The 23,898-nt window shown below is 39.0% G+C and overlaps 1 protein-coding gene and 1 long non-coding RNA gene across 5 annotated transcripts in view; one reads left to right on the top strand and one right to left on the bottom strand.

The window, feature by feature from the left end:
• Nucleotides 1-23,898, top strand: part of LOC139041629 (uncharacterized) — a 108,482-nt gene that overhangs the window by 36,451 nt on the left and 48,133 nt on the right. The gene's annotated exons all lie outside the window — the stretch shown is intronic.
• SSPN (sarcospan) overlaps nt 1-23,898 on the bottom strand; it is a 51,618-nt gene that overhangs the window by 22,875 nt on the left and 4,845 nt on the right. For all 3 annotated transcript variants that reach the window (XM_014846857.3, XM_070494988.1, XM_044775246.2), the window contains exon 2: nt 50-136. In XM_014846857.3, the coding sequence (XP_014702343.1) occupies nt 50-136 (87 nt within the window). The remainder of the gene's footprint in view (nt 1-49; nt 137-23,898) is intronic.

Below are 23,898 nucleotides of genomic sequence, written 5' to 3'. Positions count from 1 at the left end.
ACTTGTGTTTCTATGCAATGATAAAAGAGAAAGAAAAATGACAACTTACTTTCATAGCAAACTGGATACATGTCCGTTCGTCAACTTGATATGAGACACAAAGCATAAACAAACCAAGATAGGCCACTAAGCAGACCTGCAATGGAGAACAGGGACGAAAAGATGTTATCAGGGCAAGTCGTGCATTCTAATGACATCAATCTCAGTGTCTTTCTCCAGTAACATCCTCGTTATCAGGGTGTTCATTTCATTTGCTTATCTTTATGTGCTCTTTTTTTCTCAGCTTGTGGAACAGAGTTTTAAAAATAGTAAAATCAATTTATTTCAATTTCATCAGTCCTTTTGATATGCCAGGTGCTATACAAGGCCCTTTAGAGTATACAAGGATGTATAATATTTCCCCCACCTCACTAAGTGTACAGTCCAGTGCAGGCCATGATAAGTACACACACTATTCTAGGGCAGGGCATTATACATCAAATGCTATTCAGAGAAGTACAAAAAGAGGAAGAAATAACCTTGAATACGGCAATTAAAAAAGGCATCACTAAAGAGCTGGATTTGGAATAGTCCTTGAAAGGGATGATGATAATAATAATGATCACTAACATTTACTGAATACTTACTTTGTTCGGGGGCCCTTCTAAGTAAGGGCTTTGCATGGATTTCCTCATGTAATCATCACAAAACCCTATGAAGCAGGTGCTATTATGATCCTCACATGACAAATGAGGAAACAGAAGCACGAAGCTAGTAAATAAATGGAACCAGCACCGAAACCAGGTAGCTTGGGTGAAAGAGCACCAGCAACAGCACAGAGGCAGGACTGTACATATTGTGTGGAAAGAGGAGTGAATATGTTCCTGTAGCTGAAATAACAAAATATAGAGCAGAAATGCTAGGTTGAAAATGTGGAGTTGTAGGGTTGATTTGGTAATTAGTGGGGCTCCCTTGAAACTTTTTTGAAAAGGGGAATGACACGATTCAAGAGCTGTTTCAGGAAAAGGAGCAGCGCTGTTGGGTGGGTCAGCAGTGAGAACATCAGGATATTATTTTACCAAGCAAAGCAAGATTAATGTCTCAGGTGGGCCAGAGCTCAGATGGTGGCAGGCTAAGTAAGAGAAGGAGGCGGGGAGAAAAGGTGGAGCAAAACCAAATCTATACATCCTGGCTATTGCCTGAGTGACCAGAGAACACTGAAGAGGGAGAGAGAGAGCAATTACCAAGGTCTTGAGTGTCAGTGATGGAAGGAGAGGTGTTGTTCCTGATTGAAGGAAGGTGGGCAGGAGGAATGGGGACTTTGAGAGGAAAGATAACTCCACTGGTTAGTGAAACTGGACTTTCTTTTCTAGTGCACTGGAGTTTTTTAAACTGAGATTTAGAGCTTCCAATCTAGGCATATCCATTGACACTCAATTTTAGAAACCTTAAAATGCTGGTAAGGTCTACTTTAGGATAGAAAACACAAGCAATAGAATTGCAGTTTCTGATAAGCACAATTTTCCTAGAGACAGATGTTGGAAGGGTGACTGAGAGTCACCTAGCAAGTCATGAAATGACTGGTTTGGTAATAGTCATATTCCTCCCGCTAGGGCCAGCTTCAAACCATCAGCCATCCCTGGGACGGTGGGAGAGCTGTTTACTTGCAAAGCCGATAGCGCACATTAAGGTACCACCTCTATCCTAGTCTCCCCTTGACCATAAAATCAGTGAGTTTCTTATGCCTTCCTGGGTTCCCAAGCTGAGGGTTGTTCAGATTTCTACTGGGCTGTGAAACCAAAAGCCAAACCTTCTTTTAGTACAGCCTGTTTGCAGGGTTTTCCATCATTAGGACTGGCTGCATGGTCTAATAGCCGTGGATGACATTCCCGGTGGAGAGACACAGCATTAAACGTGTGAGCAAGGCATGGACTGGAGAGGTCTGGGGAGGACACAAAGCAGGGAGGACCCAGGGAGGCAGCTTTCAGCAGAGGGACTGGCAGATGCGGAAGTAATGACCTTGAAGTCATTTATGTAGCTCACAATGTGGCTGACATTTCCAAGTCAGGGATGAATTTCTTTCCCATAGCTCATTTTTTAAAAATATCTAATTGAGGTATAAATTTGATAGGGCCTGCAGGGGCTTACCATGTCTGTAAATTCTTTACAGAACTGAAACAATGGAAGAAGGACCTCCTTTTTTGTTTATTGGCGACAAACCAGATGGAGGCTTCTAAACCTGCTTCTCCGGGGATTGTTAGATCCCTAAGCACGTGCCTGGGCTCCCTTGTTAGTGTCTGTCTGCAGGTGCACAGGGTTGGGCTCTCTCCCGCATAACTGTCTTTGTCTCTGGAGGCCGCTGTGCTGAAGTTGGCAATTGCCAAGATTTTCCTCTTTGTCTTTGTGAGACACATTCCAATAATCAGGCCTAACTGACCAGCATCTTTAAAATCTGACTCTGTGCCTTGCTTGAACAAATTTTCCCACTTCAGGAGTATCTACTTATTTGTAGCCTTAATTTGGCCTGGTTTCCAGCAAGAATTTGCACAGGTACATCTGACCTCAGTCTAGAGCATTTCATTTTGTCAATTGACAGAAATTTTTTGAAGACATACAATAGCCAGACCCTGTGCAAAGCTCTGGAAACTGAGAAGTGAAAAGACAGAGTCTCAGCCTTCAAGGAGCCCTCAGTCCAGTGGGGAAAGAGAGGAGAGTGAAGTTACAAGACCGTGTAAATACTAGGACCATGTCTGCTGTAATACACAGAAGGGGTGATTAACCCAAAGGTGACTTGGAGAAACTTCCTGGAGGAAGATTGGTTTTGAAGGATAAGCAGAAATTAGCTAGGAGAACGATGTGAGGAAGGGTAGAGAGAGTACCAGTGGGTACAAAAGCATGGAGAAATGCAGAGTAAACATGAAAGATCCCTATAGCTCCAGCACAGAGGATGAAAGAAGAAAAGGAAAAAAAATGTGCTTGTAGAGATGGACAGGAAGTAGGTCACAAAGATCTTTTATTTCAATCTAGTACATTTGAAGCAAGGGAATGATGTGGTCAACTTTGCCTTTTAGAAGGGCCCTTCTGGCTGTCTAGAATGGATTGGGACGACCAGCTAGGAGGCTGTTCTTCATTTACAGAGAAAAGAAGAGTACCTGAGCTTAGGTAGCGGCAGGGATAGAGAATTAGTGCGTTTGAGTGAGAGGAAGGAAGCAGAATCCATAGGCTCTACGGACACACTAGAAGGAGAGGGAGGGGTCAGCAAGGTGCTCAGCTACCTGACTTGAGCTGCCAGGCGGATAGTGTTGACGTTTAAGGAGACACAAGATACAAGAGGAAGAGCAGAATGGGAGTGGAAAATGATGATGCCCACATGGACTCAAAGCTCAGCCACGTGGACTCAAAGCTCAGCCATGTGGACCCAAAACTCAGGAAAGAGGTCTGCGCTGGAGATAAGCACTTGTTAGTCATCAGCATATGACGCAACTGAAACCGTTGGAAATACTGGACCATCTGAGAGAGTCTAGCGAAAACAGAAAAGGGCCAAGGAAACTACCCAGCTGTGAAGAACCTTTGAATCTTCTGAAGAGAAAGCATCTTAAATATACTTCTTATAATTTTGGTTGTACACCGTGACGTGTCTAAAGATGAAACTGATCATCCTTTTGGATTTTTGAAAATTTTACTTCTAGGTCCTTGTATATGGTATTTGCTATAAAGCCTGAATCAATTCAACGTATTTTAATTTCTTGGCCTTCTAATAGACGTAGACTCAGGGGTTGGCGGCGGGGGGGGCTTCATTTTCTTGCCTACAGCTTTGCACGTTAGAACAATACTTCTTTATCAGAGAGTTTATTGGTGTTGAGCGTAAGGACCTTCTAGAAGAGTAGTATTTATTAAATACTTAAAACTGAAGGCTTTATGGCCATGGGGAGGAAACCAGATTTCTCATGCCAGACTAAGGGTCTTGTTTCCTGAGCTGGCAGGACGTGGCCGCGCCAGGAAGACAGGGTGTTCTGGCTTCCCAGTAAGGGAAGGGAGAGTTCATGTTAATGAGCAGTGAGACCCGCCAGGCCTATCTGGAACAACATTCCTGGATTCTGGGCCAGAGCTTCCATTAGATATGGTGAGGTGAGGCCTATGGCACCGGAAAAAGGCAGTTATGTAAAATTTTCAAGAAGGCACCCTTGGACCAGACACCCAGGCCTGGGGTGGACAGTGGTGTCACTGTGCACAAAGCCAAGTAAGAACTGAGTGGCATTGGGACAACGAGTGATGGAAGAGCAGCTAGCCTTTAAGAGCTTGTTAAGACTTAGTTCATATTTGGATGGATAATTATGTTGATAAGAAAAGCCTGAAATGACTTTTTTTTAATAGAAAAAAGAAAAAGACAACTACCATCATTTTTGACCTGTTTGTGGATGTGTGTTTCTACAATTTATTTAGCATAAAGAGAAAACCCAAGTCCTGAATTCTGCATTCTGTCTAAACATATTCTTTGTCTGCTTAGAGTAAAGACTGCATTTTCTCCTGTGAGTTAGAAAGTTAAACAGAGTTGAAATCTTCTCTGAATGTTAAATCCTTTTCTAGATGTACGAGTCCTGAGTCTTGTCACACATCGTCTTTGTTTTTGTTATTCAGCCTATGGTAGCTACAGTGGTACCTTTTGAGGGTTGGTATTATGAATAAAAGGTGAATGCCGGACCAGTGTCTTGGAGATTTACCTACATATTATTTTTTCCCTTTTCATTTTGGTACAGCTAGAAGGTATCACCCTAAAACATTTTGTGAGAATGTGAATTATTGGTATTTACTTCTCTCTGTGTCATACGTATTTATATTCTGGTCTTGTGACATTCACACAACCTCCAATTTATTTGTTTTCTTCTTTTTGTTGTCAACAGAGCTGCTTGACAGGGCTATCTGGGGAATACAACCTTCTCCTGTCAAATGCCTTTCAAGGTTTCTCTCCTTCCATGCCCCCATTTCATTTGTGTACCTGAAATGTGACTCTATTTCTTTAAGTTAACCAACTTTCACCTTTGTATTTAAAGAGCTTTAATTCAGTCAATATAGTAACAAGATGAACTCTCTTCTCATGTTTGCACAGCCAATCGATCAAGAAGAGATTTTGCAGAACTGTAAATGTTTCTCTGGATATTTCTTAAGAGAATTTCTATGGATTTTCATCTATTTAATAGAATTTAAGGTAGAAGATTAGAAATCATTTTCAACAAATGATAAATATATTGCAGTCTGTCAACTAAATGCAGTCTCACTCAGGAGACTTGCTGATTAACACATACTGTACCAGAGATTTAAACAATATACAAAAGAACATTTCACGAGGATCTGTTAAAGGATGTTTATTGGACCAAGATTGCAGAAGGATGGGAGAGAATATTTTAGCATAACTTAAGCATTTTTACTGGATTCTCATTGCTAGTGCCTTATGGGAAGACAAAGTCGAAGCCAGTGGTTCAGAATCGCTTGGAGGGCTTGGTAAAAACCGGCTCCATCCCCAGAATCTCTGATCCAATAGGTCTGGGCTGGAGACTGAGAATTTACATTTCTAAGAAATTCCCGGTAACGCTGATGCTGCTGGTCCTGAGGTCACACTTTGAGGACCACTAGTCTAAGCTGAAAACATAGTCTTCTAAATGCTGATGCCTGGCGTGGGGCTTATCTGAACGGCTAGGGGTGATAAACTAGAGTGATACACTGACAAGCGGAGTTTCCTATAGAAGGGTTGTTTATTGTAAGTAATAATGAGATGTAACAACAATAGTTTCCCCATAAAGAAATTTAGTCTTTACTACGTAGGAGTCCTTAAAATTGGAGAGAAAAACCCTTTGTCTTTATTGCTACTTAAATACAACCTCATTCCAGAGCCTGTAGCCCCAGTGTCTGGCTGGTGGTTTGGGAAGCATCTCTATATCATCAATGAGTGTGATGTAGCACTCTGCTCCTGTTGACAGGCATCACTCACTCCCACTCCAAGCCAAAGCAAAGCAATCACCTCCAGAATGGGACCACCCCTACAGTGATGTGTTGGTAAATGTTTAAAAATCAGCTGCAGGGGCCAGGGCTGCTGTTTGTAGCACTTGCTTATTTCCATGGTGTAAATACTTCTATCATGGCTGATTTCAAGCTACCAAGGTGAGGTCACTGAGTGCAGAGTTGGAAAGAGAGATGCACAACCAGCTTTCACAAGCCCATCAGAGATGCTCTAGCACACCCTTGCACCTCTACCACCTTTTCTGCGTCCTCTGAGTTCCTTCTCTTACAGAATGATCTGGTTACCAAGTGGGATTAGTTTATAACTACACAAGAGTGAAGTTTGGCACATTCCTCTTTACTTATTGGAAAGACTAGTTTGGAATCCCTGAAACTAAGCTATGGAAGCAGTATAAAGATGCAAGGGAGAGAGCCAGGGAAAATCCTAATTTGTGGACATGGAGTGAGAATTGTTACAATGTAATTACTGAGATCCCGTTATTAATGGCCACGCCAATCCAGGTATCACTCCCCAACTGAGTTTGGTTCAACAACCTTTATTGCAGTAGGCACTGGGAATATGAAGAAGAATAAGATATGGTCTTTTCCCTTTAGAAATTTACAGTTTAATTCCACTTTGCAAAGGAACTGATGCACAAGAAAATTAGTTGCTATGGGTAATGTCATTTGACCAGTGTAGGCCAGGTGTGAAAATGAGCAGCCAATAGAAGCTCATACAAATCCTTCCTTACTGATCGCTGAAAAACCTTCATCCTTTCTATAATGGAAGGGACATTGAATCAACTATATTTTTTTCTGCTGTGTATATATATCTAATTTTTTTTGCTGTGGAAGAGTTACCCTGAGCTAACACTTGTGCCAATCTTCTTTTATTTTGTATGTGAGTCACCACCACAGCATGGCCACTGATAGACCAGTGATGTAGGTCTGTGTCTGGGAACTAAACCTGGGCTGCCAAAGCAGAGCCCACTGAACTTGACCATTAGGCCATGGGGCCAGCCCCTGCAGGGTTTTTGCTATTGTTTTTGGAAGACTGGCCCTGACCTAACATCTCTTGCCAATCTGCGTCTTTTTGCTTGAGGAAGACTGTCACTGAGCTAACCCTCCGTGCCAAGCTTCCTCCATTTTTTATGTGGGATGTCACCACAGCATGGTTTGATGACTGGTGTGTAGGTCTGTGTCCAGGATCTGAACCCGCACATCTGGGCTGCCAAAGCAGAGTGTGGTAAACTTAACCAGTATACCACAGGGCAGGTGCCTGTGTATTACTTTCTTTAAGACAATAAGTTTTTGGTGTTAATCAAATAGTACTTAAATATAATAGAATTACGGAGTTACCCCCTTCCCACATTTACTATTTTTTAATTATATTTTTAGGTAAAAGCAAGAGAAAAGGACTCAGAAATACATTTTCCCTTAATTCAATGAAGTAACAAAGGTGAAAACAACACTCAAAAGTATGAAACATTGAGTAACAGTTCATTCAACAAGCGGTAACTGCTTATTTAGTTCTGTTAAAATGAAGTATAGAGGGGCCAGCCCCGGTGTCTAGTGGTTAAGTTCAGCACACTCCACTTCAGCAGCCCAGGTTCGGTTCCTGGGCACAGACCTACACCACTTGTCAGTAGCCGTGTGGCAGCCGGCCACATACAAAATAGAGGAAAACTGGTGACAGATGTTAGCTGAGGGCAAATCTTCCTCAGCAAAAAAAGAGGAGGATTGGCAACAGATGTTAGTTAGCTCAGGGCAAATCTTCCTCAGCAAAAAAACTAAAAATGAAATGGAGTATAGAGCCATAATTATAGGTAGAGAAACATTGCTGCCTAGTGAAAAACTGTGGGTTTTAGAGTTTCACTCTTGACTCTATTACTTTACTAGCTAAATGATATTGAAAAAAAATTGTTTATTTCTTCTTAGCCTCAGTTTTCTTAACTACGAAACGGAGACAGTACTGCCTTCTTTTGATGGTTAATCCAAGGATTAATGATAATATAAATAGAGTGACCAGGATTATCCTAACATAGCTGGAGAATAACTGTAGTGATTAATCTCATTGTTATTATTGCAGTTACAGAAGTTTATTAGAGTAGATCAAATATATTTAAGCACTCATTAATGTATTACCAACTTAACCATATTTGGAACTGGTACACATGTATTATCTTGGTTACAAACATCACACAGTCTACTTTGTGTTAGCACCAGGGGATACTTGGCATGATCTTTATATTTACATAAGGAAAACTAATTACCAAGTCTAGAGGGTTTGACATTTTAATGCTAATATTGAGCAGTTTTATATACCAGGCATTAAACTAAGCACTCTATGTAAATTATCCCATTTGGTCTTCACAAAAATCCTGTGAGGTAGTTGCTATTATTAGCTCTATTTTATAGATGAGGAAACTAAAGCCCAGAAAGGTTTTATGCTCAAAGTCACATAGCAAGTACAGAGCAGAGAGCCGTACCTTCCAGAGTACGGCTGGCTCTTAACCGTTACCTAGCCTGGCTGCCTCCCTGGTGGAATCTTTCCAGCACTGTAAGTGAAGTGAAAACTGCAGAGATTTGGGGAAGAGTCCACCATTTGCTCCTCTCTTGTGCTGAAGGGCATGAAGCCCCATTCCTGTGGCATAGTGTAAAGAACTGTCTTTGAGATCCACACACCTGTCCAAGCTGGGAGAAGGTGACACAGTCTTTGAGACTCAGCATCATCATGTAGAAAATGGAGAAAATAATACTTTATAATTTGTTTGAAGGATCATAAGAAATGTGCCTGGAATTGTAGGTATTATTTTTTCCATCTCATATGATCTCAAACTGTGCCAGTATAACTTACTCTGCAATTTGAGCTGAAATAAACAATATACGTAAACGTAACCCTCTATCATATCCTAGAAATAATCTCATTCTGTTCATTTAGTAAATATTCACTGGGTACCTATCATGTGCCAGATACTCTTTGGGGCTCTAGAGGCATCACCGTAAACAGAAGAGACAAAAATCGCTGCCTTGATAGGGTCGATGCTTTAAAGTGGAGAAGCAGACCATAAACGCGTAATTAAGTAGATATATAATATGTCAGTTGTTGAGAACACAGCACTTATCATCAAAGTTTCTTTTTCCAACAAACATGACATATAGTAATTAGAAAAATACAAACAATAAATCCTTAAAGTGATATATTCCCCAAGAAAATGATTTGGTAATGCCCAACAACCCCTTAAAAAGAGATGGTATACTCACAGTTGTTTCCTATGAGACCCTCCCGGTTCTGTTGTTTCGACACCATGTATCCACTTTAAGTTATCTAAGACCTCACGGGCTCCATAAAAGATAATATATACATGCCCCCAGAGAAGAGGCAACACAGGGTAACTGCACAAAGTTTTACATTAAAATGGGCCACATATGTAAAGACGGACAGCGACGCAGTCTATCTTAGCTCTGGATCTGAGAGATCTGGATTCAAAACCCACCTCGACCACTTTCTAGCTTTTGGTCTTGGACAAGTTAACCTCTTCGAGCCTCAGTTTCATCATCTGTGGGATGATAACAGCAATGCCCACTTCACAAATTTGCTGTAAGGATTATGTAAAACACCATATGTAAAGGGCTTAGTATAGTACCCAGCACATATGTAGCAGTCAAAACATATCGGTCAAATAAATAAATAAGTCCATTCATTTCGTGACTTGGGCTACTCTTGCTTTCATAGCAAGGCCCTACTTTTCAAAAATCTTCCTAACAATGTTGATGTAAATACTTTGCCAATACGTAAGAGATACAAAGCTTCCTTTTCTGCTTCTTTTCCTTTCTGCTACAAGCCTGTTTATTATCTACTACCAGGAAATACAAACCTTAGTAACCATGCCAAGCTGTATATGTTTCTTTGATTATACTTTTGTGGTTTTACAAAGATAAGCATTTAATTTCTGAATAAAACGCTGTTAAGCTAAAAAATATTTTCTGTCTGGATAACAGATCCAAAATTAATATTCCTTTTTCTTAAAAAAAAGAAAAATTGTTTTAGTCAAACTTAGGGCACAGATGTTAATGGGAAATCCCAAAAGTGATAGGCATGTAAATAAATATAAAGATTCAAAATCAACCAAAGAGGCTATGGCAGAATTGAACATCAAAATGAGGCGGGAAACTGTAACTATTTATCTCTAAACACTACAGACATTAATGTACAGGCATTAAAACCCAGAACACTAATTATAATTTTGAAAAAATGTTTTTTCTTGTTTTTTATTAAATGAAGCTCAAAGTAGTAGCTTCTTTTCCACTACAAACAACACTATAGCTGGAAACAATTTTTTTATAGCTAGCAAGTATTGTTAAGGAGGGTTTTATTTGGCCTATCATATATCAGGAAGATGTTCAAGGCCTTTTCATTTGCCTTAGGATTCTACAACCCCAGAGCTTCACTCTTTTACTCTTTTTATATATATATATCTTTTCGTTAGAGTAAAAGCTGCCAATGGAGAGCTCTAGCACAGAAATCCTCTCTTCATCTAAAGGCTAAGTTTCACCTGGCCCAGGCAGTTTGAGTTATGACACACAATCCCCATCTGTGCATTTCACATCTTTTTTGGTGAGGGGGTTGGGGGGAACAATTTGTAATATTTACTTTGCAAAAATGACCAAGGAGATTATTCTTAAAAGAAGCTAGTAGAGATCCAGAACAATATTTCTCAGGAAAAAGGCAATTCTAGATGACCAGTTCTATCAAAGAAATTATTTCTTTTCAGGGTCTAAAGAGAATAGACACTTATTCAACCACACCTAAGTATAGCCCATCTATAACATCCACTCAATCTTTTTCTCCCCCTTTATTATTACAATTGTCCTTTTGCCTGAGGAGTTGATATCTGACAGATCTGTGTCTGAATTACTATTAATGCATAGGCTTTTCATATATGAGTGTGAAAATACATTAAAATTGAACAAAATAAATGATCTATGTGCTAATTAATTAAATTGAAAAAAGCAGGCCTGTCATCACCTAGAACTTTGCTAAATCCACATCTCTTTGGAAAATGAATTCTAAAAAATAAAATTTCTCAGAATTTATGATGCAATTCTTAAGAAAATTATTGTTCATGCAATTGCCAGCAATGAGAGTGGATTCACCTGCTCCATTGTGATAAGAGCTCTGATTGGTTAGTAAAAAGTATGGAGTATTAAGAAGCACTTACACACTAGGCTGAAGTCTTTTGTATGGTAAGATCATCCTTTCTAATTCAAAGTGGCGGGTTTTATTATGATTTGAAACTATCTGATAACCAGATTATTATATACCAGATATAAATATATACCATATATATAATACCAGATATATGTATATCTTTGATTTGTTTAAACCAATGTTGTGTTGTAATTTGTATTGCTGTGTGGTTTAGCCCGATCTGTTGTACAAGCACAGAAAGAGTGAGAAGGAAAATGCACTTGTTAAGTGATTGCACTAATTTCTCAGCACACCTTGTGCTTTGCAGATCTTCACTTGTATCTCCTATGTTGCTTTATAAGATATTAGATAACTATCCTGATGGAATTAACAAAAAGGAGTTAGAACTTGTGACCAGCAGCTGGATGAATGGAGCACGAATCCCCGAAATCCTATGGATATAGTGTACTTTCATTGATGTTCCTGCCAAAGTAAGGCTGGAAAGAAAGATAGGGAGATCGAGAGACGTGCCAGCACAAAGTTGTTACAATTCATAAGTTCCAAAAACCTTGCTTGAAAATGATTGCAAATAGCTCCTCATTTTAAACCAGTGAATCCCACAGCTGAGTGTTTCATCAATTCACAGAACACTGAGAAGAAAAACCTGACAAATAGTCTAGTGTATGACTTCTCATGAAGACATTCAAGTAGAATCTCTCAGTTTGGGTCTTATTTTAAGATTATAACAGATTTGTGTTTCTATGTTAAGATTCATATTATATAGGAACTGCTGGGAATTTTTGCAATTTCTTTCTCAAGACTGAATAAGCACAAACAACAGAATTGTGAAGCAATAAAGTTGGTTGTGGATGAAAACTAGGCTTCATAGTCATGGGACATGAATTGTGCCTTTGACCTAAAACATCTTTTACTTCTTTATCCTCCTGGTATAGTACTCCTCCTTCAACCATTTTGAATCCAATAATACTCATTCTTCAAACTCTGTTCAAGGAGATCCTCCATCGAGAAAGGGTACTTTTTAGGCATCACCCACTTTGTATACATTATCTCATTTATTCCCTAAAACAATGCAATAAGTAAAAAATATTACCCCATTTTATAGAAAATTGTGACTCAGAGAATTTAAGAAACTTACAAGTTGATCCAAGAAGATTTTTAAAAGCATCAAGAGGTTTTATTTTTGCATAATATTAAAGACTAAATTATATGAAGCCCTTCTCCCTATAAAACAATTTAAAATGCTCTGAGCTTCTACAGGCAAGAGATGGAGCTAAAACCATGGCACACAGGTAGGCCCCTCAGATAGCTACGCCCTTACATGGCTAGATAACAATTAACCCCCAGCACTGAAAATCATCAAGAAAATTGTTTTGTCTCAGGTGATGGCGGGTGGAGGTTTTGAGGGTTTTCTACTACTTATATGGTCCTGAGATCTCTTCAGATGGAAAGTAACAAAGAACAGATCCTGAAAAAAAACCTCTGGTTTTTTCCAACAAAAAATATTGTAAGTGAGAGAGAGACAGAATGAGGTGGGGGAGGGGAATAGAAAGGAAAGAGAAAGGGTGAATCTTTGAGTAAAGGAGATGTAAGAAAAATATGAACCAATTGCTGTGTATAGATCTTTTTGGGAAACTGTGAAGAAATATTCATGAGTTAATCATGGATATTTGAACACTGATTTGATCCTATTAAGAAATTGCTAACTTGTTAAGCATGATTGGTATTTTGATTATTTTCAGTCTTCATCTTTGACTTACATACTGAAATATTTATGGATGAAATGATATGATATCTGGGGTTTACTTCAAAATGATTCAGTGTGTGGTGTGTGGGTGTGGAGGGACTATAGGAGCAGACAAATGAAGCAAGACTGATCATGAATTAATAATTACTGAAGCTGAGTGATGGCAACATAGGAGTTTACTATACTATTTTACTGACTTTTGTGTATGCTTGAAATTTTCCGTAATAAATAGATTAAGAAAAAAGGGTGGTTCTAGGTTCTTGATGCCATTGGGACAACTGCCAAGACAAAACCATCTAAAAGTGTTACACCTTCAAATAGGCCACACCAATTATCACATACAAAGCCTCTTGGAATAGGAACTCACAAATCAGTTATAGCAAACACATGAGGAATCAATTCATTAGTGAAGGCCATCACTTGTGTGCATGTAAGCATGTCTAAGAATTATACTCTGTCTGAGAATTAGAGCCACATTAATTTCAAATAATGGAACTAATGAATAGAGCCTATAAAAAAGTAACATTCAAAATAATTAAAGACACAAAAGAAGGAATGGAAAATATGAATAAAGAACAGGGCACTTTAAAAAACACCAGGGATATATTTAAAAGCCATCAATAACAACAAAATAGAAGCTCTAGGGGCCAGCCCAGTGGAGTAGTGGTTAAGTTCATACTCTCCACTTCAGTGGCCTAGGGTTTGCAGGTTTGGATCCCAGGCATGGACCTATACACCGCTTATCAAACCATGCTGTGGCAGGCATCCCACATATAAAGTAGAGGAAGATGGGCACAGATGTTAGCTCAGGGCTAATCTTCCTCAAAAAAAAAAAAAAAAAAAAAAAGGAAGCTCTAAAAATGAAAAATAAAATCATTGGAATTAAAAACTCAATGGATAAGTAATAGGCAGACTAAACTCAAATGAAAAGAGGACTAGTGAACTAGAAGATTGATCTGAGGAAACAATCCAAATACAGCACAGAGAGGTAAAGAGAGATGAAACACAATACAGAGGTTAAGAAACAGGGAAGATAAAAGAAGGTCTAAAATACATCTGATAGCAGTTCCAGACAAAAGACTTAAGAGAAGAGAGAGACAATATTTGAAAAAATAAATAATGATCTAAATTTTTCCAGAATTGTTGAAAGGCACAAAAATCTTAGATTCAGGAAACATAACAAGTACCCAGTAGGATAAATTAAAAGGTGAACCCACATTTAGATACATTGCAGCTGTGATACTGTGATTTACAATAAAAAATATACATTTGGTTTTTATCCAGTTTCTGGCACAGAACTCCTAAAACCCTAGAAATTTCCCAAGTGACCAGAGTGATAAAAGTATCTTTTATTATGTTAATGAGGTGACTTTTGGACAAAAGGATGGAGGCTGGTTGCCAGGAGAACGAACCATGTGATTAGAGGGTTGGAACTTTCAGTTCCACCCACTGACCTCTGAGGAGGGGGGAGGGGCTAGAGGTTGAGTTCAATCACCAATGGCCAATGATCTAATCAATCAAGCCTATGTAAGGAAGCCTTCATAAAAACCCAAAAGGACTGGGTTAGGAGAGCTTCTAAGTTGGTGAACATGTGGAGGTGCTGGGAGAGAGAGGTGCACCTGGAGAGGGCATGGAAGCTCCACACCTCTTCTCACATACCTTACCCTATGCATTTCTTGCATCTGGCTGTTCCTGAGTTATAGCCTTCTATAATAAACCAGTAATCTAGTAAATAAAATGTTTCTCTGAGTTCTCTGAGCTCTAAGATATTAATCAAACCCAAGGAGGGGGTCGTGGGAACTTCTGATTTATAGCCAGTGGGTCAGAAGTACAGGTGATAACCTGAGCTTTCAACTGGTGTCTGAAGTGGGAGGGAGAGGCAGTCTGGTAGGACGGAACCCTTAATCTTTGGGATCCGATGCCATCTCCACGTAGAGAGTGTAGAATTGGGCTGAATTGTAGGATACCTTGCTGGTGTCAGAGAATTGCTTGCTGGTGTGAGGAAACCCCGCTCCCAAACCACATTGGAATTGTGATCAGGAGACATAGTAGTAGTTAATCTGTAGAACATCAAAAACAAAGCAAAAATCTGAAAAGCAATCAGAGAAAAGGGACATGTTACCTCTAAAGAAACAACAATCAGACATCAAGCAGATATCTTAGCAATAACAGAAGTCAGAAGATAATGGAATAATATTTTCCAAAAAATGAGAGAAAATAGCTGCCAACCTAAGACTAGGGGAATATTTTATAATCATTAACTTGCACATAGCTACTAAGTAGACTAAAAATGTTAAATGAAAATGGGCAGAATTGTAAGGAGAAATAAACAAATTCACATAATATTGGGAAATCTGAACACACCTCTCTCAGTAATCTTTAGATCAAGCCAAAAAATACTAGTAAGGATGAGGAAGATTAAACAACATGATTAAGAACCTTGATTTTTAAGTTGAATATAGAACCCTAAACTCCAAAATGAAAGAATCCACATTTTTCCCAAGCATAAATAAAATGTTTATAAAAATTAATCACATACTAGGCCACAAAGTAAGTCTCATAAAATATCAAAGAATTGGTAGCATGAAGAACACATGAACTGAGCACAAAGCAATTAAGTTGAAATCAATAATCAAAAAATAACCCAAAAAAGGCATTAGAGAAGACCCAAATAGATGGAGAGAGAGTCTATGCCTATGTATAGAAAGTACAAATCCCATGAAAATACCAAAAGTATTTTTCTTGGAACTTGAAAAACCAATTCTAAAATATACAGTTGACCCTCTGTATCCACGGGTTCCCCACCCACAGATTCAACCAACGGTGGCTCGAAAGGCCTACAATGATTGCGTCTGTACTGAACACGTACAGACTTTTTCTTACCATTCTTCCCTAAACAATACAGGATAACAACTACTTACACAGCATTTACATTGGATTAGGTATTATAAGCAATCTAGAGATGATTGAAAGCATATGGGGAGATATATGTAGGTTCTATGCAAATACTACACCATTTTATAAAGAGACTTGTGCATCTCTGGATTTTAGTATCCGAAGTCCAGGTATCCGGGGAGACCTGGAACCAATCCCCCTCGGATATCGAGGGACGATTGTAAATGGAAGAGAATATGACTAAGATTCGTCAAGACAATTTTGAAGAATAATAAGACGGGGGTGGGAGGGATGGGGGTGGGCTGCTTATGCCATCATCTCTGTAACAAGAAGTATTATAGTGCTACTTTAATTTAGACAATGTGGTATCTGAACAGTGATAAACAAAGAAAACAGTGGAATTGAAGAGAATCACAGACACAATCCTCAAATCTAATATGGAAACTTGATGATAAATGGACACAGCAGATCAGTGTGGAAAGGACCAATCATTTATGGTATGAAAACAACTAACACTCCATATGAGAAAAAATGAAATACAGACACTACCTCACATCATATGCAAAAAGTTAGACCACTTACAGATATAAATACAAAAGGAAACCTTCGACATTTTCAGAAAATGATATGGCAGATATCTTTTTGGCCCTGGAGTAGGGAGAGTTTTCCTTAAAATACATCAAAGCATATACCATAAAAGTATCTGATAAATACAAACACACTAAAATTATGTCTTTTTTACAACACAGGACGAAAAAAGCAAAAGAGAGAGTACCAACTAGGAGAAGATATGTGCAGGAGTTGAAACCACAAGCTTAAGTAATAAAGATAACAAATCTTATAAATCAATTAGTAAAAGATGAACAACTCCTAGAAAATATTTTTTGAATAAATGATAGAAAATAAGATAAAATGGCCAACAAACATATAATGTATGTTCCTGCAGTAGTGTTTAGAAAAACATAAAACAAGATACTGCACACAAATAAAATAGGCAAAAATTAAAATTGTGTGCCAGTAACTAACGTTAGCAAGTATGTAGATCAGTGGGAATGCTGAAGTAGCGTTGGTAGGAGGGCAAATTAGTACAACTTTGGGTTCGTGGTACTGATTTGGCAACATCTGCTAAGCGGAAGACCCTATATCTTATGACCCAATAATTCCGTTTCTGGGAACATGCCCTAAAGAAACTGAAATACATGCAAAGGGAGCCACGGAACAGTGTCCATTGCAACACTGTTTGCAATTGCAAAAAAAAAAACCTTTTTTGAAAACAACCAAAATTTTCATCAGCAGAATGAATAATTGTTGTATATTTCTATAGTGAAATACAGTAAAGCAAAAATGAATGAATGGTACCCATGTACTATTGTGAATAAATCACAAAATAATGTTGAGCAAAAATATTATACTACCATTTATATAAAATGTAAAACATATAAAACACAATTAGTTATTGGTTATGGATATATACATATAAAAAAGTATGAAAACATAGACAGCCATGACAAATATCAAATTCAGGATAGTATATACCTCTGCAGAAGGAGGGTGGGGACGGAGAACGTGATTGAGAAAGGAAACAGGCAACTTCAATGTATCGTAATGTTTTCTTTCTTAAAATCTAACACATTTATGACAAAATGTTAAAACTTGACAAACCTGGGCATAAGTAGGTGGGGGTTTTTTTATTATTATTATTGTCTATATGCTATTACAGACTTGAAAATTTTCATGATTAAAAAATAATGATAGAACTGCCCATACTTGTTCAAACCCACACAAAAATGAAAATAAAAATCATAATCAAAAGTTTTGAAAATAGCTACAAAGCGGTAGAGACAGGGTTCCACCCATATTTCTTTTTCCCAAAGCTGGAACCCCTCCTACAATTTCAAGCCCCCTCTCCTTGCCTTTTCTGATGCCCCCAGGCAAGTTAATCACACTCTTCTCTGTACTACCTTCTCCAGGGCACCTCCTTAGCACTTGGTTTTTTAAGCTGCATTGTAGTTAGCTGTACGTGTGTGTCCTCTCCCAGACACTGAGCTCCCGGGGGCACTGTACCTGGCACAGAGAAAGACAAAGGGAGGGGCTGCATGTGGCAGAGTGGTTAAGTTCCCGCACTCTTCTTCAGTGGCCCAGGGTTTCACTGGTTCGGATCCTGGGCGTGGACATGGCACTGCTCACCAGGCCATGCTGAGGCGGTGTCCCACATGCCACAACCAGAGGCATACAACCATGTACTGGGGGGCTTTGGGGAGAACAAGAGAAAAAGAAAGATGAAGAAGATTGGCAAGAGTTGCTGGCTCAGGTGCTGCTCTTTGAAAACATAAAAGAAAAGAAAGACAAAGGGAGACCGGTTAAGGTGTGAAAAGTTTCTATTTTACTAGTAAGGATTCTTTTATAGGCTTCTGTTCTGTTGCTTTTCCACCACCTAACTCACTCTTGTGGTGATTTATCAGAAACAATTGACAAATTCTATAAATACCTACTTTTGCAAAATAATCCATTTTCAAAGAATGTAAGAGAAACAAAGACTGTGTTCCAGCATTTCTCGTGAATCAACAGGAGGGGGAGAATGATTACATCTTTGTGGGAAAAATAAACAACCTACAGCTCATGGGTTTCACTTTGGGATTTTTTAAGTCTTCAGAAGGAAAGGAATCTTGTAAACATGGATTTAGCCTACTCCAGCCATATAGTTAAGTAGGTTCTCAAATTAGGTCCCACTTCAGAAATGATTGCAGAGATAATTCCACATTGATACCCCTGGGTTCATATATCTGAAGTAGTACACTAAATAAAAATATATGAACTAGTAAAGCATATAGAAATGATGCAGTAAATCAATATAAAACTATATAACATTTTAACAGGAGCATAAATGACAGAACCATCCTGTTCAACCTTAAAAAATATCAAGTGGCTTTTCTAATTGATAGCACTTTTTACAAAAATGAAAAAGAAACAGGGTATAATGGAATGTTAAGTAATATATAGCAATATTACTTCTCCTTTGAAAAGTGTTTTGTCCTCTTCAACAGGAGGAGGTCAGTGTCCCCAAGCAGCCTGTGGCCTCTCCAGAATTTCTGCTCTTCCCTACCATGGCAACATGGGTTAGCTAGACACTGAGCTTTTTGTGATGTGTGTGTGAGGACCGAGAGAAGGGGAGCGAGGCTCCGGGGAGGTCTCGAGGTGGAAAAATTTGTGACGCACAAGATTCGGTGACTGAGTGAGAATTATTTATCGAGGGTTCTATAACACAATAGTTACGGTCACCTTATGTTAATTTTAAAAATTATATTTGGTCTCAGAGCCCTTAACTCAGATCGAAACCCTTTCATAGGCGCCCCACACTACTTTTTCATGAAAAGATTAGGAGAGGACACCAACCTGCGTGGGTTTGGTCCTCGTGTTTCGGAATCTGACTAGCTGAGAGCATGAGAGAAATGCATGAACTTAATGAACATGTAACGTGTTTACTAAAATGGTCGATTCTGTCTTTCATCTGTACGCAGTCACGGAGAAATTATTTTTCATTGATTATAATGTGTTCGCCTTCTGGAGTCCTGGTTGTTCCTGTCGCTGCCTTGGACGGTTCACCTTTCAGGAGGTAGGGATGGTCATTCTGCCTTCTGCTCCCTAACTGAGCAGCACCTCCACCTTCCAACAGAAACAGAGAAGACTGAAATGCCGTTTCCCTTATCTTGGAAAAGGCCTCCTTCCGAGCTTTCCTGGCACAGCTAAATGTGAGATAAGGCTCAGCCTGAGCCTAATGGCCTGTTATGTGTGCCACACCTGATACTTTAGAAGAAACCTGGTGTTATTTTTCTCAGCCTAAGTAATAAAGCTAAAATTCTCTCCCTAGTCAGAGTCTGGTTAACACATTAGCAATTCCCCCTCTTTTCTTGTCACCTGTTATTATCTTCCACACGAGAAAGAGAGAGAGAGAGAGGGAGAGAGAGAGGCCTTGATAATAACCTATCTTAAAGGGGTTTTTAATGACTCGTTACAATGAATGCTGAATCCAACACTTTCAAAACAACAGTTGAGTGCAATGCCACTGCAACAGCATCCTCAAGGTTTCTCGCCGCCTCTCCCAGCCCCACGGCACTCCCAGCCAGTAGGGAGTTGCTCATTTCTGCAACAACAGAAGCAGGCCCAACAGAACTTCTTCAGCAGACTCTGAAAATACTTATTTGTGAACAAACCCTTTGCTTTCTAATGTCCTGTCACTTACTGGCCTTTTGCCAGCACCCAGGAAAGCACTGAAACACGCACCTTCACGACTGGGTTAGGCAGGGAATACGGTTCTCACCACATTAGATCAGAGAGCGTCAACTTTATTTTTTCATTTATTTTATTTTTTGAGGAAGATTGGCCCTGAGCTCACATCCGTGCACATCTTCCTCCATTTTATATGTGGGACGCCTGCCATAGCATGGCTTCATAAGTGGTCCGTACGTCCGCACCTGGGATCTGAACCAGCAAAGCCCGGGCTGCTGAAGCCCAGTGTGCAAACTTTATCGCTATACCACCAGGCCAGGCCCAGAGAGCATCAACTTTAAATATACTTGAAAATCAAACCAGAGATATTACAGGATGCCTCTAGAACAACAGCCATGGCTATTGTTTGCTACTCATTTTGGAACTAGGATTAAACCCCTTGTTGAAAGGTGGCATATTGGACAGTCTCAGTCGGTCCTCTTTTGTCTTTCCCTCTGGGATGGTTTGAGTTTGTGCAGTACTTGATAAAGTAAAGCAGAGCCTAGGTCCAGATTTCTACCCTGGATGAACAGGATCATACGGGAAGCCCTTAAATGTATGCCAAACGTGGAGGGATCGATCAAGGAGGTGCAGCTCCTACTAGAGCCTGTTATATCATGAGGCCCAAAGAGGGAACACTCCAGGGTTTTATTCTGACCCATTCCACAGAACAAAGAGCATTAATCTAATTTTCAGAATCACCATCAAAAATGAAAACGGCTGCATATTATAAAAAAAGACCTTAGAAGTTGCTTTCCTTAAGTTCTAGAAACCCCAAACATGAGATCACTGCCCTTCAGAGGACAGCAAGCTCATCTAATTGCTGAAAATCTGAGCATCGCCCAATGGCACTGCTCAGCCAACCTCCCTCATTTCCTTGCCTCGGAAGCCAAGGTGTCATTTAGCTAGATCCTGACAGCGAGACACTCCCGCAGCAGTAAAGGAAGGCTGGGATTTACTAAATGGTGGTTCCTAAGCCTTAAAGAGCTAATGCAGCAAATGAAATGCCTAAGTTATCCTTAGAACTGTGTTCACTAGCTGAATCGCCTTGATTTTATTTTTAAAGAAATTTGACAAAAGAAGCAATCTGTAAACACATTGAAAACAACCTCCTCCTTATGTTTCACTGCTGGCATGAGCACAAAGCCACGCCACCGCGTTGCACCGCCACGTGTCAGTTTACCAGCTCGGAATTCTCATCAGAAACATTCAGACTTCTGGCTGTTCCATGAAAGCCAGAGGGCCTTCATGGATAAGCTGAGAAACAAGCTTAAGAATCACTGAGGTGGTTGTACGAATTTATATCCCTCCATGAAAGTGCTATGTACTGCATTGTGTCCCCCGCGCAAATTCACCTTTAAGCCCTAACTCCCAATGTGACTGAATTTGGAGACAGGGCTTTTAGGAGGTAATTAAAGTTAAATGAGGTCATTAGGGTGGAGTCCTAATCCTACAGGACTGGTGGCCTTATAAGAACAGGAAGAGAGAGAGATCTCTCGCTCTTTCCAGGCACAAGCATGGAGGAAATTCCCGTGCGCACACAGGGAGAAAGCAGCCATCTGCAATCCAGGAAGAAAGGCCTCACCAGAACCCTACCAGGCTGGAGCAGACGAAGACAGAAAGAAAAATGTATTTTAGTTATTGCCATATGTGTAGGTGTACACACATGAATTTTAAAATTAACCAGGGTGATTGAGTGAGCTGCCTCGCTCAGGCATCTGACAGTTACTCCTGCCAAGTTTTATCTCAATACACTGAGATCTGAAGCAGCATCCAAACCATTTGAAAGAGGATACGCCTCTGAAACAGGCTTTTATATAGTTTATGCTATAAACACTGTTCCCAACATCCATTTTATAAAAGAAGTTCACCTTCAGCTTATGAACTCACTGTAATAAACCTGGACTTGAATATTCACAGCAAGTAATAGCTACAGGGTTAAAAGATGACATCCTGAGGTCCCATCCAGCTCTGGATTTTGATGGGCTCTTTTGATCAGCATTTCTCTAGTGTGCCAGGATCTAGGCCCTAAAAATGAACTGTATTTTGCAGTGAAATGATATCTAATGAAAGTTTAATAATTAGATTCCATTCCTGTCTACACAACACAGAAATCTGTATACTGACCTCTTCACATACCCTGTGTGTATCCTCTAATGTTGATGCTAACCCTTCAGGATACAACACAGGAAAGTAGATCCAGTTAAAGAACACCCTAAACAGAAATGTCCTGGGCAAGGCTAATGGCAAGAAAAAGTCTAGAACATCCATTTCCTCAGGCCAGATTGAAAGTGGACACCATATTGGCAATCTACGAAACTGCTGGACCTACTGTTAGGAAAATCTATGCCATTGCTTTCTTTGTAGAAGGTAAGATTGATAATATTGACATCCAGCATTCAGCCACTTCAATTCTAATTTGTTCTAATTAGGAGAATGCATAATAAGTCAAATGACCTCTTCTTCCTCTTTTTTTTTAATCCTGCAGTCATTTTACAAGATGAAATAACACATCTCAGTAATGCCAATCTGTGTTCTGAATATTTCTGGAACCCAAGAGCCCAAAATGAAGTAATAAAACATTTCTTATTATTGTCTCTTAGTTCTTTCAAATGTTATTAATAAACTTAAATTTGTCTGTATTGGAAAACACAACCATATGTCATTTCTCAAACCATAGTTTAAAAATGGGATACACGAGTTCAACCAGAATCTCTGATAATGCCAAGTATGGAATAGACAGAGTCCAATTCAACACATACTGGGTACCCATTATGTGTCAAGGGATACAGAGAGGCCCCATGGACATATACTTAAAGACAACAAATTGCTTTATTTTTTATTTGATTATCCCCAAATTCTACATATGTTATTACTATTATAAAAAATAAAAACAAATGATAATTGACATCTCAAAAGTTTCTAGAGATTATCTTTCTGAATTGAATATATCAACATTACAAGATTAAAAAATATCAGGACCACCCCATCTCCTCCTCATTTTAAAAAGAGAAAGAAGATTCAGGGATGACTTCCTCATCATATAAGCACTCCCTTGGCCTTTGCATCTCTGGCTTCGTATAAGGCTAACAGTAGAAGTGAAAATATATTTCTCCTAATGATTCTGAGCATCTAAAGATTTCCTTCAATCTTGACCTTCCTTATTCTTTATTCTATATTCTTAAAATTGTTACAGGAAACATGTCACCAAATTTTTGAATATTCCCTTTTATGTTCATACAGTTATTAAAATTAATTTCTTTTGCCAAATTAATCAAATTACATTCCAATTTTATAGTTATAGGAGAACTTCATGTACCTATAAGATATTTTTCCTACCATTATTTATTATACATACTTACTGGAGATTAAGTTAGGCCATGTAATTATCACTCCTCAGTTCCTAACAATCCTGTGACAGTTGCTATAATAAAAATTATTCCCCAGTGGTATCAGACGTGCAACATTAGATTTTGAATCATAGCAAAGTCCTGATACGAAAAATAATGCAATAGTGTGCAATATATTCCTAAAAATATAATTCCAGATTAAATTTCTCAAATGTCAATATACCTATGGAGAAAATTGACACTTTTAGCTTCTTGACTTGTTTTAGGGTCTATCCAAAACCCCAACGCCAAACCTCCCTCACTTCCAGTTTTTCTTCATAAATCCATGATCAAATCATTTAGCCAAATCATCATATCTCAGTTTCGTTACTTACAAATTGTGGATAATAACAGTATCTGTTCCTTCCTTTCTATATGTCATATATCTACTTGTGAATTTCAGGGTATATTCTGTTTTA

Source organism: Equus asinus, chromosome 22 (assembly GCF_041296235.1).
Source record: "Equus asinus isolate D_3611 breed Donkey chromosome 22, EquAss-T2T_v2, whole genome shotgun sequence".
Classification (NCBI taxonomy): Eukaryota; Metazoa; Chordata; class Mammalia; order Perissodactyla; family Equidae; genus Equus; species Equus asinus.
The sequence above is the reverse complement of the archived record's forward strand: the minus strand, read 5'-3'. Positions and strand labels throughout refer to the sequence as shown.